Source organism: Oryx dammah, unplaced genomic scaffold (assembly GCF_014754425.2).
Source record: "Oryx dammah isolate SB20612 unplaced genomic scaffold, SCBI_Odam_1.1 HiC_scaffold_27, whole genome shotgun sequence".
Lineage (NCBI taxonomy): Eukaryota > Metazoa > Chordata > Mammalia > Artiodactyla > Bovidae > Oryx > Oryx dammah.
Genome location: NW_024070211.1, coordinates 99,670,636 through 99,689,069, shown reverse-complemented (window position 1 = coordinate 99,689,069; position 18,434 = coordinate 99,670,636). Strand labels below are relative to the sequence as shown.

Below are 18,434 nucleotides of genomic sequence, written 5' to 3'. Positions count from 1 at the left end.
ATCACTGCATATTTGCTCTTCCATGGGATCTTTTATCAGCTCATCCTTCCCCTCACAAAGACATGAAGAGTAAAGTAAGCATAAACTTCATAATCTAAATAGATAATTCCTCAAATGTGCTATGACGACTTGTGTGAGCATTTCTAAGGCCATGTGGCTTTTTACTGAAATAGAAGTCTTGAATTTACCCCAACATTCATGTACTCAGAGCATTGTTACTCAAAGTATGTTCCATGGAACCCTATTTCTGAAAATGTCACATGGACAAAAGCACCAATGGGCATACGAACTTTGCAAGTGGGAAATTAAGCTTTTTGTTTGCTTTGCAAGACTGAGAGCTGTCATGTACATTAAATTAAGTGTGCATTGTGAAGCTTCAGGTGAGGCAAAAGGAAAAATTAGAGTAAGGAGGGATTCCCAAACTTATTTGACCCCAGAACCCCTTTTTTTTCTTTCCTGGGAAACTGTTTTCTCTGAGAAGTACTGTCTATCCCTCAAAGGAAAGGTCTCAAATACATGGTTATCTTGAGTCAACGGTGCAGAGAGTTTATATTTTCCACATCCTTCCCAGACCTTCCCAGACCCTGGCCTCTTCACCTCCATTCTCACATTTCTCCCTTTTCTCTGTATGATTTCATGGACTGCCTGAGATCTTATTTTCATTCTATTATTCTAAAACAGTGCTGCTAGCACTCATACAAGTGGGTAAAACAGAAAGGTCCATTTCTAATGAACAACAAAAGAAAACCTTAGCAGCTAATTATGCAAATCTCCAGCCCAAGCTGGACCTTTTCACTGCACATTCAATAATGCCATTTTAATACCCAAACACTACAAAACAGGCGAAATCTAGAGTCATAACAGTCATGAAAAGGAGTGGTGAAGTAATTAAAGCAAGAAGGGAGTCATGACTCAAAGGTCATGTTAGCAGTTCCATTAAAACTTTAAAAATCCTGGCCAAGTAAATTAAGCCTCCCTGTGCTTCGGTGTAGCTATTTAAGAGGAAATAAAAAAGCAGGATTAATATTACTGAAAGCAGTATTATAAGCTGTCCACATATTTTCTACCTGAGAATAAAATGTTCCATTAAGTAAGTTTTAGAAGAGCAGGGCAGGTGTGCACTGTCATGGCAAAGCAGGAATGGAAGGAAAAAAACACTCCAAGAAAAAGAAGCACAGTCCATAAGATTCCATGAGTCCTAGCTAACTGGAACGGTTTGGTAGGAGAATGTGTGGTGGAGGTCATCTGAAAATGACAAAGTATGAATTATATATGCAGTGCTGTTGCTGTCAAACACATGAAATAACACAGATTTCACTAATCAAGTGTTGCCTGGAGGTGCCCAAACCTCTTCATCAGAATCACCTCTTTAAAGATACTACTAACAATTCACGAATATGCAAGCTCCTGTCCACGGACTTCTCAAATCAGAATAGCCAGGGTGAGTCCCTGGAATCCATCATTTCAAAACTCCAGGTGATTTCCGTGTGGGCATGCTAAGTCGCTTGAGTCGTGTCTGATTCTCCAGGCAAAAATACTGGAGTGGGTTGCCGTGCCCTCCTCCAGGGGATCTTCTGGATCCAGGGATTGAGCCTGTGTCTCCTATGCCCCCTGCCTTGGCAGGCGGGTTCGAGCTGCCTGGGAAGCCTCCTAGGTGATTTAGATGATGGTAAACTGTTGGGAATGACCAGATGAGAATAACTTGTAATTAGATTTCTTAATATTCCTATGTAAATAAGATGCTTTTAATGGATTCGAAGGGGCTTCCCAGGTGGCTCAGTGGTAAAGAATCCACCTGCCAATGCAGGATACCCAGGTTTGATCTCTAGGTGGGGAAGATCCCCTAGAGAAGAACATAGCCACCTACTCCAGTATTCTTGCCTGGAAAATCCCATGGACAGAGGAGCCTGGAGGGCTACAGTCCATGCAATTGTAAAACAGACACAACTTGGTGACTAAACAACAGCAACAAATGGATTCAGAAACAGTTTGTTCACTTAAATTTATCTTCTGAAATCTTATTAATAATGCTAAAGGCTTCCCGATAGCTCAGTTGGTAAAGAATCTGCCTGCAGTGCAGGAGATCCCGGTTTGATTTCTGGGTGGGGAAGATCCACTGGAGAAGGGGTAGGCTACCCACTCCAGTATTCTGGCCTGGAGAATTCCATGAACTGTATAGTCTATGGGGTTGCAGACGGTTGGACGTGACTGAGCAACTTTCACTTTCAAATGTTTTGCCAGTCTCAGTTGTTATGGATATACAGTCACGCCTCTTATAAGACTTTGGCATGAGGTGTTTAATTTTATAAATTAAAGCCAAAAAAAAATTGTCTTTCTATGGTTATGGCATTGTGAAACCAAAAACAGATTATTGTTTAATTTTTCTTCATTAGAGTCAGAGGAACATAGCTAGATTCTGTTTTATTGAAGAAAATTTTATGTTGAAGCTAATGAGAAAAGTTACAGATCTAACAAGACTACATCCAAGATTATCAGAGACAATCCCAGTTTTAGATTCTGACCCATTGTATTGTAAGACACTCGCTTTGGGTCATATAGACTCCCCTGATAGCTCAGTTGGTCAGGAATTCGCCTGCAATGCAGGAGACCCCTAGTTGGATTCCTGGATGAGGAAGATCCCCTGGAGAAGAGAAAGGCTACCCACTCCAGTATTCTGGCCCCGAGAATTCCATGAACTGTATAGTCTATGGGGTTACAGAGTCGACACAACTGAGCGACTTTCACTTGGATCACAGGTCTTAAAATTTGAAGATAAAAGCAAACATTCATTCTAGTTACAGGTTTACAAAAAAAAAAAGTGTAACAGTATCATTAAAAAGTCTCTAACTTAGAGGAGAATTTTAAGTAAGTTTTTTTTATTAAATTAGAAAAACCTTACATAATCTTGGCATAGGTGCCAGACCACTAAAATGTCTGATACATAGTATTAACATTATTGACCATTTTACTGTATTATCAATTTCTGTCATGGCATTCATTCTCTGGTTCTTGAATAACCTCAAATTTTTTTTGAAAAAAAATTGAGGAATATTGAAATTTTTTTTAATTGAGAAAAGGGCTATATGAGTGGTAGGCCAGTGGGTGTCCTGTGTGTGTGTTTGTGTTAAATTGTTTCAGTCATGTCTGATTCTTTGCAACTTTTGTAGCTAGCTAGGCTCCTCTGTCAGTGGGATTCTCCAGGCAAGAATACTGGAGTAGGTTGCCATTTCCTTCTCCAGGGGATCTTCCCAACCCAGGGATCAAACCCACATTTCTTAAGTCTCCTGCACTGGCAGGCAAGTTCCTAGTCTCCTTTTATTCTGAGATTTACCTTTATCCTGTTGGTCCCTATGCTATGTAACACTTCAATCTCTGTTAACTCGTATTGATTTATATTTACTGTTGTGAGCAATCTGACTAGGACATTGTGGAAAAGGCCCTTTTAGAAATACCACTATGTTTGAACTGTGTAGTCTCTCTCTGAAATGTAATCTAGGCTTCTTCCCAGTACTCTGAGCCAAAGAAACCATATGGCTTCCTCACTGCCATAATCTGAGCCATTCTATTCCCAATACAGTACCTGCCTTGAAGCACTTCACTCCATTGAAACTGGGCACCTCTCAGACTGATGGGTGCATTTGATGGTCAGTCCTGATTGACCACACCTGGAACTGTTCTTCTGGAACAGGAGTAGAAATTAAACCCTCAGTGGGTGGAGGAAAATCCTGTCTTTTCTATCCCTATTCTGCAATGTTGGAAATTCCTATTTGCATAATAAAACTCAATACTACTTTGCTTTAAAAAAAAAACATCTTTTGGAAACTCATTTAACCTAATGAATGACTTCTTTATCTACAGATTTCTCAAAGGATAGCTCTGTTTCCTGTTCTCTACAAGGAGAAAATGAATGCCTTATTACATTCCTACTAACTACAGATAATGAAGGGAAAACCGTCATTCACAGCATCAACGAGAAAGGTGGGTGGCTTGCCTTCCCTTGTCAGTGATAAGAGATACTACATGGGAAAGGAGAAAACAGCCAGAAAGGTCTGGGTGGCTTGCCAGGAAAGACATTGCCAAATTTTTGATTTCCCAATGACTGAAAGATACTATTGAAAGGTTTGGTATGTTCCAATATCTCTTATTAAGACCAAATACAAGAGAAGAGTGTTCCAATCCAAAAAGGTGGCTGATGAATTATAGAAAGGTGGACCAATTAGATGTCAGTGAAAGGTATGGTTTTAGGAAAGACTAACAGAGAAGAGGAATAGAACAGCCTAAGAGAACAAGCTTTGAATCAGGCAGACCTTGGGCTCAGATCCTGCTCCACCGCTTCTTTGATGTTTTGGAAGATACTTACTCTGCATGTCTCTATTTCCTCATCTGTAAAATGGGGAAAAAACAACAGTACTTTCTTCTAAGGGTTGAGTCAAGGATTAAGTGAAAAAAATGCATGTAAAACACATACTAGTTAATAACTTACCCAATGGGTCGTTCAATGACAGCTGAGTCAGAAAAGGCATGAGTGACAAAGAAGGAAGGAAGTAATCTCTACAGGAAGTCAGAGTCCATCGCTTCTTATGAGTTTTCCTCCGTACCAATTCATGGAGTCAGCTTCATTTTCAGTGGAGAGAGAAAAGCGTATAGCCAGGAGAGAAGAAAATAGTGAGAAAAGCACTTTCGTTAAGACGTTCTTAAGTTTTAGTGAGTTTCACCTGGGGAGCTTGTTAGACTGCCCGTGTCCTGAGTCAGCGGGCCAGATATGGCCCAGGACTCTGCATTTTAACACTTCTGCAGGCAACTCTGATACAGCTGGCTTCTAGGCCTCTTCTGACCCTCACAGGCCTGTCTGCCTGCTTAGACACTCACAGGTGCCTCACCTTTTCTGTCTTCAGTTAATCATGTGCCCCTAAACCTTTGCAGTAGAACGACAGCTGCATGGAATCAGACCTCTCTGGCTCTTGTCATCAATCTCCTCTCCTTTCCCCCAAAAGCCTGGAGCCCAACTTCTGGCCCAGAAAATAGCAGCAAGGCAGGCTAGAAGGCCAAGGAGTTTTGTTGTGTGTGCTGGTCTATCAATGGGCTGACAAAGCATTGAGTCCTGAATGTGAACCCAAGAGTACCAAACTGCCATCACTTGAGAGTGTGAAAAGCAATGATACCATTATCAAGAAGTAAGTTCAAAACACCATGAACTTACCAAGAAAACAAGATTAGAAAAGTACCACATTGCAGTGCTAAGGGTCAGGGAGAGGTAGAGGTCAGCACAATGCAAGATACAACTGTCTGATGGTGACCTTGCCGCTCAGATGGGCAGAGCACTCCTGGAGACTTGCTCTTGAATAGCTCCCGTAAATCAGCTTCTTTGAAATGCATACATATTGTCTACGGCCATACCACCCTGAACACAGTCGATCTCGTCTGAAATGCATACATAAAGGGCACTGTAGAGGCCATTAGTTAAGGAAATTTAAGGTGATTCCTGCTGTACCAAGAAGAAATACTTTATAGTACAAATGCCTGCCTCCTCATTATCTGTTTTCTAAAGGCAAATTCTTTACCTACACCCCCGCCCTCTGTGAGCATGGTAATGGCTTTAACTCGTTCTCCTGAAATCAAAGCTGCTCCTTATACTATTAACTCCATTGGAAAAGCAAGTTTCAAGCAAAAATGAAACTTTCCAGAATAGATTCTGTCTTTAATTCAAGGACTTTTGTATCTAGCTGATTTTCTTTTTTTCTCTTGTGAAACTTGCCTTTGGTTGCTAAATGCTTCCTCATTACTGAACTGTTGGGTTTTTCTTCTTTTGTCCACACAATAGGAGTGGCATGTCAACATGCCATCTTTCAGAGAAGCCCTCAGCTGCCCTGATGTCTCTTTATTAAGGCTTTTTATTCCCTCTCTGCTTTTGTAGCAGGAAAAAGTGAGGGGGAAATGACCTCCCTAAGGTTTAACAGGAGTCCCCTGACAGTTTGAAGGATGCTCCTTTCCTGGTAAATGTTCCCAGATAGAGCAGAGCTTCTGGGGGCCCTGGAGTCTGTTGTCCCCTCTCACAGCTTTAAGACCAGAGAGCCCCAGGGCAGCTGGATGGAGGCACCCAGAGAAAAGATGGAGAAAAGAGGCAAAATGAGAGAGGAGGATGTGAAAGTTAAGGAGTCCCAGGGTTCTCCAACCAGATAGAAAAAGATAGCCAAGTGAAGAGTCACCAGTGTGTGTGTGAATCTTCACTCATCTATTTTCCCGAAAAGCTTTCAGCAGACAAGAGTCGCATCCGTGAGGACCATGATGAATGTCAGCTGGGGAGGCTTCCTGGCACAGATATGAGTGTGGGTCTGACACCCACAGGTTCCACCTTGGAGATGCCAAGCCTTGAGGTCGTGAGGACAGGAAGGGAGAAGGGCCTTTGTTGTGACAGTACTACTATTACTGCTACTAACAATAATGGCAGCTGTCATTCATCGAGCCCTTATTAACACGCTGTCACGTGTTATCCTATGTGTTTTACATGTACTAATTTAACATTCTCAACAACCTTGTAAAGCAGGTGTTGCTGTCATTTCCATCATATGGGTAAGGAAATCGAGACGGTAATAATTTGCTAGGTCCTGCAGCAATTAAATCCTAGCGCTGGTTGGGATCTCTGGCAGTCTGGCTGGGCGCCCGTGCTCTTAACTACTGTGCTATAGTGCCTCCCACTGGCTGAACGAGCATAAAGAAATCTGAATCCCCAGATTCTGTCAGAGAGCACTCTCCCATAGAAATGTTATGCAAACCACATTGTATTGTTAAAATTTCTAGTTAACCTTTGTGTAATTTTTAACTAGAGGATAATTGCTTTATAATGTTGTGTTGCTTTCTGCCATACAACAACACGAACCAGCCATAATTTTATCTATATCCCCTCCCTCTTGGAGCCATCCTCCTGCCTCCCATAAAAAGTATACAGTAAATTAATTTTAATAGTATGTTTTATTTAATCCATTACATCCAAAATCTGATGTCAGTGTACAGTCAATATAAAATTGTTAATGAGATATTGTACTTTTTTTTCTTATCAAGTTTTCAAAATCACTGTGTATTTCACACTTAACACAAAGCCTAATTCTGAAAAATCACATTTCTAGTGACTATTGAGCTATAGCCACACGTGACTGGGCTACCAGATTGGCAGCATTAGAAACTCAGCACCTTAGAATTAGGTTCCGCACTGACCTGGACTCAACAGACAAGCCTGGATGGTACACAGTGATAGAGAAAGCCTTTCTTCCTACCTACAACATGTCTTCCGTATGAGCATCTCAAGAGATTCTAAAGAGCGTATGGAAAGTGGAGAATTCTTCTGTGTAATACCTGCTCTAGAGGCTGGGCCAAAATCCTCACTTGAGAAATGTTTAATTCCCAGTGACTCTAAATTCTTAAAATGATTATCTCCACCAGGCCATGCCCGCTCCTCCTATATTTATTGCCTACCAGAGAGCCCTCCTAATTCATGTTCTGGCTTCAGGGTCTCAGCGAGCTTCATTTTGCTTCGAGCAAGAACGTTCTATGCTCCACCCCAGACATTTCATAGTCAAAGATGTAGCCAGTATATATTCTCATGGACACAGGCCTGCCACTTTCTTTGCAGGAGTGTTGCTAACCTATTAGAAGCAGCCATGGTTCATTTGCTATTCTAGAAACCGTCTTTAGATCTTCATACTGTAGTAGCTATTTCATTAACTCCTCTACTATTTCTGCCTAATCACCTTACATGGCTTTTTGGCTAAAGAACAAAACTGTGTAAAGCCAGGCGTCATGCTGTTAGAGGGTCATTAGTCCCGCTCAAATTCAGATCAGCTATAGATCTTACCTTGAAAGCAGCATGACTCGTCCTGTGTGTATAACTCTCCTTATTAAATATCTAAAAGCAATAAGAGTTAGGATAAACTAAGCATGATTCATTTCCTCCTGAGATACCATGAATTTGCCTCACTTCTTGCAGAGGGAGGCAGATATTTAATGATAATTTTTATGGGGGATTTTTTTCCCATGATAGCAAAGGGAGAGCTTAATTATAATGCTTCATTAAGAAATGTATCATCTCCCAGGCATATTGCAAGTATTATTAGTCATTCTGCTGTCAATGAGAGAAGGTACTGTATAATTATAAAATTGTATTAATACCATCAATAGAGTCAAAATAACATTTCATAGAATGTTTGAGTAGAAAGGACTATACAGAACATCTGATTTCTCAAACTTCCCTGGAGATAAGAATCACTTGGGATATTTTAATAATAAAGAGTCTGTGGCTTCATCCAAACCAACTGAACCAGAATCTCAGGGGATGGGTCTAGGGATTTCAGAGGTGGGTTTAATAAGCATGAGCACCTAGGCTTAATCTTATCAGGAAGGTAAGGGAACACTGAAGCCCCACACCTTGGTTTTACAGACGAGGGCACTGGGGCTCAGAGAGATGGAGAGATTTAATAGATTTCAGACAGGTACTGTCCATCATATGGGAATGGAACCCACCTCTCCTGAACCCAATTCAGGAATTTTCCAAGACATCAGGGCACTGCATTAGAGTGAAAATAAAACTGAAAATCATGATTATTTTCTGTCTATATATTTTAAAAGGAAGAACAAGTAGTGTACTTCTCGGGGGTAGGTTGTATTTAATTTTGAGTGTAATCTCCTATACGATTCAAGAAAATCCATGAAAAAGTGTATATGTGTGTACACATTCCATTTCTAGTTTGTCTTATATTCAGAAGAGGTCATCTTTAGTAAACTACAGTCTTTTCACTGATCCTTTAAATACTCCATGTGTATTAATTGTCAGTCTTTTGAATTTTAATTCTTTTTGAGTCATTCAAGTATATATCCATTTGCTTTGAATAATCAAGTTCTTACTTTATCTTTTGTTTTCTTTGAAGAAATAGGGCTATCCTTCAACAAGTAACTCATTTTTTAAAATTCAGCAAAACAAAAGAGATTATTATCTTTCCTCTACTGGAGAAAAAGTATGGTTTGAAAATTTAATGAGAAGTGTTTTTGCTGCATCAGAACATTAAGTGAACAATCTCCTTAATATAATTTTCTTTGTTTCCACAGACTGTCCAAAACCTCCAAATATTCCCATGATCATGTTGGGGGTTTCGCTGGCTATTCTTCTTATTGGAGTCGTCCTACTGTGCATTTGGAAGCTCCTGGTGTCTTTTCATGATAGGAAAGAAGTTGCCAAATTTGAAGCAGAAAGGTCAAAGGCCAAGTGGCAAACGGTATGGGCACACCTAGGGGCTAGCTACTCCTTGTCCTGAGGAAAAGAAGGGGTGTTGGATTTCTTCTGCACTAAGAGTTAAACTGTCACATTCTTTCTCTGCTCCTCTCACCATGTCCCCAACAGCTGGTTTCTGTTCTGCTTTGCGGACAAAGGGACCTCTGTCCATTATCTGGAACTCAGTCCTCACAGCATTCGTTTGTCTCTCATTGCAATGAAGATTTCCCCTAAAGAGTCTCATGAAACTCCTTATACTGTTAGCTACTTAGGAACATCAAGGCAACACATTTTATTCTTTACCACCAGAAGGTTCCTGCAGGCCCCATTTGACAAGCATACATGCTACATCTAAACATTTCCATAAATCGGCTGTTAGAGCTAATGGAATAATGTTCAGGAGTAGTATGACAGTTCATCCCAATTTCCATGGAAATACTCATTACTCATAATAGGTTAAAAAAGTAAGGCAAGAAGACTTTTAAAATACCATCCAGTTAGCTTTTCTGAATAGCATCCATTTTAAACAGCTATCTGGTAGGGGGGAACCCTCCAAAGTATCGACTTTTAAATATATGTACTCAGTAGATATAATTTATGTGTCTTCTCTTCACAGTGGGCAAACACAAAACAGGACTCCAATTTTCTGTGTTTCTTTTCCACAGGAGAGATAATTACATTTCTAGAGGCCCATAGAAACAATTTCATGGTTTTAATTTCATCTCTCTCTCTCTAATGGTGTGTCCAGCTATCTGATAGCAATTACCTTACACTGCTGATTCTTAAAACCATGATATCACTGGAGAAAATACAGGCAAATGCAATACTCCTTTGGGTTCATCTCCCCAAACAATTGATGTTAACGCTTTTTTCTCTAGTTCTGTAATGATATCTTCCGTACCTAAAGCAAACGGAATTTTCTGTTTTAGGTACATTTATCTTAATAAGGGATGTTATATCTTATGCAGTTATTTTGAAATAAATATAATATATGGTGCAGGGCAATAGACCATGAAAATTTTATCTACTTTATCTTCCCATTAAAAATACCTTTAGACGCAACAAACAAATGCAATGTATGGATCTTGTTTAGATCTTGATTTGAGCACTCTAACTAATATATATTTTTTGACAACTGGAAAAAAGTATAGACCTGGGTATTAGACTGATAGCAAGAAATTATGGTTAATTCAGTTAGGTAGGATAATGGCATGAGGCTTTGATAGAAAATAATTAAGGTTTACAATAAAAAAGAAGTGAAAACTGGGTTTGCCCTTCCATAATTCAGCCAAAAGAGAGAGAGAGGAATAGTTGAAGTAACTGTGGCAAAATCCTGATAATCCCTGAATCTGGGTGATGGGTCTACAGAGGTTCACGATATGACTTTCCTCTTCTTTTGTGTATGCGTGGACTTTTCCTAATTAAACAAAATCCTTAGTAATGTAAAGTGAGGATTTGCAATGAAGATATAATGTTTCTATCTCTAATGAAGTAAAAATGTAATGTAACAAGTTAGTTTGGTGACTTAGAACCCAGTACTATGAAGCCAAAGTACTGAAGCAATTAACTTCACCTGACTCCCTGGCCATAAATGTTGTTTTTAACTTTCACCAACTGTCAAGAAAATGGCTGGAAGGGGTCAGAAGGCAATTGGGTTAAACAATGTGACTAGCGTGTTCATGTCAATCTCAAACCCCCAATCCATCCCTTACCCACCCAACCCATTTCCGCGGTCATCATAGGTTCATACACACTACTATTGTAAAACAGGTAACCAACAAGGACCTACTGCGTATAGCACAGGGAACTCGATTCAGTATTCTGTAATAACCCAAATTGGAAAAATTTTTGGAAAAGAAGGAAACAAGAGCGTGATTAAGTTAGTACAAAATGCAATGGCAATAGTTAGTTGAAAGACCACGAGCCCTAGGCAGTAGTCTTGATACTCCCATTTTTGAATGTAAGAAAATTGAGGCTCAGAAAGGATAAGAGATTTCCCAAATTGTTGCTTTATGATGGGGCTGAAATCCTAATTGCAGCCTTTTCTTCCAAGCACAGCCTTGACCGTCCTAGAAATAATAGGCAGGTGTTCTGAAAACAAGCATTTGGGCAATTATATGATGTGTATCTACTAACCAGCACTTTTTCATGTTCTCCTACAAAGGCATGAATCCTGACAAATGATTAATATCTTTAAAATAACATTTTAATTAACAGTTAATTTCCCCCAAAACATGAATTGTTTTCCCTCAGGATGTAGAACATGACTGAAATTCAAATGCTGAATTTTTGTTGTCTCTTCACCGAAAGTGGAATTAAAATATGCATTAAACAGATAAAAGCATAAATGAAAAGTATTATTCCCTGTTAAATTGAGTTTCTTTGAATAACAAATGTTTGATGTTCTTGACTAGATAATGACTGGGTCATAATTATTCACTTGGATGCAAAAGAGGTTTAATTCAAATTATTCAATTCAAATTTCACTAATATGTCCTATTTGGAAAAGAAAAAAAAAAAAAGAATGCTGCTCAGTGCTTCCATTTGGGGGTTTTTTGATTTGATTTTGTTTTTATCTAAAACCTTTTGCCTCTTGAAGAACTGAATTTGGTCTTCAAACCCAGGGGATCCCAAGGGACAACAGTGGGATCTTCCAACCCCTAGGCCCCCATTAGACTCTAAAGGTGATAGAGCTCTGGATAAGAAAGAGCTTTGTTCTTGCCTCCTAAAATATTTCATTCATCAACTATAAAGAAAGGTTACCTCTTATTACACTTTTAGAAATGCCCCCCATCCATTGTCTTTATGAAAACACAAAGGGAAGATATTTAAATCCATTTTTGACTAGACATTTTTTTCCTAGGATGACAAGTCATTAACTAAAGGCGAAGAACGTTCAGTCTGACATTTGTTACAGTCATGGATTGATTTTGCACTGTGCTAAGAAAATCAGGTCTACATTTGGCAGTTAGGCAGTCATTAAGGCAGCTGTGGGTCATGACAGAGAGCTTTCTTATTACCACTTTTTCAAGCTCAAAAAATGTGCCATTACATTTGTAAAATCCACAGCCTAAATTAACACCGCCCAGAACTCCCGGGGGAGTCAGCCTAGTGACTCCAGAGGGTTGGAGGAAACCTGACCTTGTTTAAACAGTGCAGGAGGGCAGATCCACTGGAAATGGAGCCAGACCCAAGCCCATGTCTCAGCCGGAAATCCTAGGCAGAGAGGCTGCCACTGGCACGGCACTAAAGGAGGCCGTGCTGGGCATCACCCCACTTTCTCCTGCCAATAACATTTTATTTGAACTCATCCTTCTGAGTTCTGATCATCAGCTGAGGCCAGCAAAAGCTCTACTGGCCCGCATCAAATGTACTTGCTTTTACCCTAGCTTTAAGCTTCCACCTTACCCTCCTACTATGTTGGGATCTGCTGCATCCACCACCCCTGTTAGCATGCCCAGACCCTATGACTACCTTTGCAAGAGACCTCCCCCCACCCGCCCCTGCCAAATATTGTAAACTTTAATAAACAAAGTTGCTTCAAAACACAGAAAGAAAATTGCACAATCAAAATGAAACATTCAACAAAATATCTGCCAAATAGCATTGTGTATCCAGTCAATTGCAACTCAAGTCACCTCCTTTGTTGTGCATATCAGCTGTGTTTAGTGTGAGATGTGGGATGCCTGACGTGATCTGGGATGGGATCCACAAAAGAGCTCCTAGTCCTACAAGCTCTGCCCTGGCCCTTCTCACAGCTGGTTTCCTCTTACACAGCGTCTGGTTTCCTAAGTCCCTCAATTCCTCCAGGACAGTGCCCCACCCATTATGCCCAGCCTTCACATCTCATTTTTTCCCATCTTTCCTCTTCAGTCAAGTCCCTTATTCTTCTGTACCCAACTTAAACTTACTAGTTTGCAATTAAATTAATCTGTTAAATTTTATAGAATTCCACACATGAATTTTGTTTGTGAACAAGACTCTGGTTGCATCTAAGACCACATCCATCTGCCATATACCCTCCAAATCTCGAGTTCTTCTTGCAGTAGGACAAAATAAGGACTGGAGAGTTCTCATGATTATCCAAGCTGACCTCAGGAGTAGATGCCATACAGTGACTTGGCCTTCACTCGTCACCCACCACCAGGGAACCTCTTCTTTATTTGCCCTCATTACTGAGATAGCATCTCTCTGCAAAGGCACATGGACAAAGGTAACATGTTGCTCAGTCAGAGGTAGGCCACTGGCTCTGGGCAACACAGAAACAGGTGCAGGTGTGATTCAATGAAGATACTGCAGTGCATCCAAGGGAAACAAGAGGGAAAGGCCAGAGAATGGTTTTCAGTTTTATTCAGTTCTTCTGAGAGCTGAGAGAAAGGTACTGAGAAAGCAAATAAAATTGCATTGGTTTTTTTTTTCAAATCTATGCCTAGAAAATGCTACCATCTCTGCCATTTGGAGGATAAGGAGATAGAAGTATGATAATTTGGAGGGTCAGAGGTGGCACCCAGACTCCATACATACTCAAAAATGGATTTGGAAATGCTGTGCTGATTCCCAAAGCCCAGAAGTGGGGCATATTTTTAGCACCCTATCCAGGACCTTAAAAAAAGGAAATTCCAAATGCAAATAAGTTAGATGTAAGTAGAACTGATGCTGAAGCTAAAGCTCCAATACTTTGGCCACCTGATGGGAAGAACTGACTCCTTGGAAAAGACCCTGCTGCTGGGAAAGACTGAAGGCAGGAGGAGAAGGGGACGACGGATGGTTGGATGGCATCACCGACTCGATGGGCATGAGTTTGAGCAAGTTCTGGGAGTTGGTGATGGACAGGGAAGCCTGGGGTGCTGCAGTCCCTGGGGTCGCAAAGAGTCAGACACGACTGAGCAACTGAATTGAACTGATGAGAAGAGAACTTTTTGAGCATTTACTATGTGCCAGGTACCTGCTGAAGTACGGTCCTCATGGACCAGGTGGGCACTTTGGTAATCCCTCTTATGGACGAGAATGTCAAGGTTCAGAACTGCTTAAGTAAGGTTACATGGTAGAGCTGGGTTAGAACCGAGGCTCTCTCAAGCTAAAGTCTGCATGACCAACCTTGGGGAATGGGAGGGAAGGAAATGTTCCTTATCCAGACATTGCGTGCCTGCATGGAACAATGAAACTGAAGGAGAGAAGTTGGAGGCTCAAGTTGAGCATTTATTCAAACACCTAGAGAGCTTTGGGCTGTCTGGTCCCAGTGTTGGCACTTGGGCACACATTTACAGTCCAGACAGAGCAATTGAATTATCCAGGCTTTGCACACAATATTTCTACTGCCCTGGGGGCAACGCTGTTTTGCCCAATCCTCCTGGGGACCAGTACTCTGTCATGAGCCCGGCATCCCACATGCCCAGCTCTTGTGACTCTCTCCTTCCCATACTGTTATTCTCTAGCAAGGGAAAGCCACCAAATTCTTTTTACTATGTACTAGCAGGTGTTGCCTGGAAAATCCCATGGATGGAGGAGCCTGGTAGGCTGCAGTTCATGGGGTCGCGAAGAGTCAGACACGACTGAGCGACTTCACTTTGACTTTTCACTTTCATGCATTGCAGAAGGAAATGGCAACCCACTCCAGTATTCTTGCCTAGAGAATCCCAGAGATTGGGGAGCCTGGTGGGCTGCCGTCTCTGGGGTCGCACAGAGTCGGACACGACTGAAGCAACTTAGCAGCAGCAGCAGCAGCAGCAGCAATAGCAGCAGCAGCAGGTGTTTGCTGTCCCAAGAAGCTAGTTGTAACTCCTGAATTTTGGTCTCATTTTAGCAAGATTATTTGTGCCCTAGTTTGATGCTTCTCATCATCTCAGTGTATTTCTTAAAGGTGGATACTTTTATTTCTTTTTCCCTTTTTATTTTGTATCAGATTGTAGCCGATTAACAATGTTGGGATAGTTTCGGGTGCACAGCAAAAGAACTCAGCCATGCATATACATATATCCATTCTCCCTCAAACCCCTTCACGTTCAGGCTGTTACATAACCTTGAGCAGAGTTCCCTGTGCTATACAGTAGGTCCTTGTTGGTTATCTGTTTTAAATATAGCGGTGTATGCTTGCCCATCCCAAACTCCAGACTATCCCTTATCCCAACCCTTCCCCCAGTAATCATAAATTGGTTCTCTAAGTCTGTGAGTCTGTTTCTGTTTGGTAGATAAGTTCATTTGTATCATTTCTTCTTAGATTCAGCATATTAGAGAGATTATAGGATATTTCTCTTCCTCTGTCTGACTTCACTCAGTGTGTATGTCATTCATCTTTGTATGCTTCTAGCAGTTCACTTTGCCCATTTTTATCTTTCCCATTTTACTTTTGGGTCACCTGTTGGTTCATTCTGTTCATTTGATAAATTCTGAGTGCCTGCTGTGGGCTAGTTGAACTGTTTTCAGCTCTGGTAAAACAGCAGCGAACAAAGCAGCCATTTTTTGTTCCTTGTGCATTTCCAAAAATCCATGAGTGCATTTCCAAAAAGGGTAAGATTTTTAGGATACAGAATTATTTTTCATAATAAAAAACAATGAAGTAAAGTATATATTTTTAAATGCTAAAAGTATGACATATCAAATTAATCAAAATTATTCAAATATCTTCCAAGATTAAGCCTAACTTTCTTTTTCCAATCTGTAATGTACACCAAAATTATTTAGATATATTAAAACTGTGTAGTAACAAAATATACGCATACTTTCATTTGAACCATTTTTTTTTTTCTTTTTTAGGGAACAAATCCACTGTACAGAGGCTCCACCAGTACCTTTAAAAATGTAACCTATAAACACAAGGAAAAACAAAAGGTTGATCTTTCCACGGATGGATAGAACTACTTTATGCACAGACAAATTTTGTTTCACTGATATGAAATATTATTGCACTATTTAATTTTTCTCTCTTTGTTGTTTTAAGGTTGGTTTAAGATAATAATAGGTCATTTGGAGATCAGTCATCTTCTGTGTGAAGGTTAGAGACGATGTTGACAGTTTCAAAATAAGAAGAGAGATATCCTTAGCACAGGGGTGACTTTGGGGATCATTTCAAAAATACTAACTCTGTTGCATTAATGCCTCAAAAAATCATCAAAATGATTTGTGAAGGCCTGATTTGCATTTGAAAAATGTTTGAAATTAGAATCTCATTTATTACAGAAATACAGCTACCTGAAGTCTTTGTCTCAGCAAAGTCACAAATCCATATGCCACATTATATAGTCAAATTTGCCAATGAATTTTAAACTTTTAGTAAATCTGCCCTTTCCTAAAGGAAGATTTTTTTCTTAACCAATGAAAAAAATGAGATACTGGCTTTTACTTAAGCTATAGGATATAGTTCTCCTAAAGATGCTCCTCATATAAGAATTAAAATGAAGTATTAATAATTTCTACAGATTTGAATGTCCCTAAAAGTCAAATATTTTTTTGTTTTACAGATGAAGAAAAAGTAATTTATAGATTAGGTAGTCACCAGTAAAAAACAAAAATAACAGGCCTTTCATTAGATTATGTTTAATGGCCTGAAAAATAAACTTCTACATTCAGTTTCCCTATTGACCCTGAGTTTTCAGACTTACTCCTTCTGTATTTCTCAACCCATTTAACTCAGTTTCACAGTCATGTAAACCCTGTAAATTTCATATGAAAGTTTCAATTTCTTGTCAAAAATTTTAAATAGTGAGATAGCTTATTCAAATTGAGCTCCAATAACACAAAAGGACCATGCATTAAACAGAATAAAATTTTTAATGGTTTTAAACCAAACATATCAAGAATACACAAGTCTCCTGTGAGTAATAGGCTTACTTAAATCTGTATTCTTTTTCCATTTGCATAACCCAGCTTGCATATTTCAGTTGCATATGGTGAATATGCTACTTGAAAAAGTTGGATTTTACTTGCAAAATACATGTGGGTAATTAGGGATCCACAGGTTAATTGAAAAGATGAACTCCGTAGAATATTATTCCTTATAGTTAATACTGCTTCACAAAGCACTTTCATCTCATTGATCCTCGGAAGGAAACTAAGCCTCAGAGAGTGGGTGGAACTGGTCTGGAACTGAGATCTTCTAGCTCCAAGCTGCTGCTTCTTTCCACAGTGTGAGACTGACTCTTATCAGTGAAATGATGGAAAGATTTTGTTAGTTAAGTGATAATTGCCATTTGTTTGAAAATGTAGCGGCTAGACAAATAGCACTTAAACTACTGGAATGTAGATGAGGTCTTGTACTTTTGTGCAATGTTTATTACCTTTGAGAAAATTGTAATGGAAGCCTATTCCTAGGTGAGTAGTTCATTAGGTAATGGAGGCTTCATGTTTCTCCACTGAACTGGCACAGAATAATCTATGATAAGTCTCTTCCATTCTGTCAGAGAGTTTGGTACACAATTTGCTCACTTAGAGACTTATTTTTTTTCAGGTTTCTAAATAACTCAGGTAAATTAGACACTTGGGGAGGATACAGTTATACTAAAAGAATTACTAAACAATCACTGGGGAAACCTGAAGGGCTGATGTACCCATGCATTCCTGACTGAAGCCCAGGGTTGGTGGGAAATCTCAAGCAATAAGGAAGCTGCAATTCCAATGACACAACGGTGGTATTCATCTCTACGTGTGATATTTTTGTATTACTACTAGAATGGGATTTTAGGATATATAAATTTCCTTTGTGTGTATATTGGGGAAGGTAGAAAAAAATCTGCTATTTCTCTGCATCTTGTTTTGACCCAAGGCTGGACCTTGCAAAGGTCAAAACATTAACAGTAGTACTTCTGTTCACTGAAGAGTTATGTTACATGAAGATACAATGGTGTTTTGTTTTGTAAGTTGCTTTATTGTATTTTGCATTGACATAAATAAACATCATAATTTAAACAATGAACCTTAGATGAATGATAATTCCTTTTATTTACCTGGCACAAAACCCTCTTCTTGGATTTCTGTATTCCTGGGTGACCTGTTCTGACTGCTTTGCTGGTCTCAGCCAAGGAGAAGAGCAGAAAGAGGGAGCCACTGAAGGCAGGAGACAGCAGGTTGTCGGCTGTAATCTGCTGCAAGTTTACAAATCTGGCATCACAAGGTTTTTAAGCAGGTCTGGACATTACTCCACATTGTGTAAAATCAAGTTCTTTAGGGTAAGTGTGTGTGC

The 18,434-nt window shown here is 39.8% G+C and overlaps 1 protein-coding gene across 6 annotated transcripts in view; it reads left to right on the top strand.

The window, feature by feature from the left end:
- Positions 1-18,167, top strand: part of ITGB6 (integrin subunit beta 6) — a 141,982-nt gene extending 123,815 nt beyond the window's left edge. For all 6 annotated transcript variants that reach the window (XM_040229197.1, XM_040229195.1, XM_040229196.1 and 3 more), the window contains 3 exons: positions 3,859-3,978; positions 9,097-9,263; positions 16,013-18,167. In XM_040229197.1, coding sequence (XP_040085131.1) covers positions 3,859-3,978; positions 9,097-9,263; positions 16,013-16,111 — 386 coding nt within the window. In that variant the 3' untranslated portion in view covers positions 16,112-18,167. The remainder of the gene's footprint in view (positions 1-3,858; positions 3,979-9,096; positions 9,264-16,012) is intronic.
- The last annotated feature ends 267 nt before the right edge of the window (positions 18,168-18,434 follow it).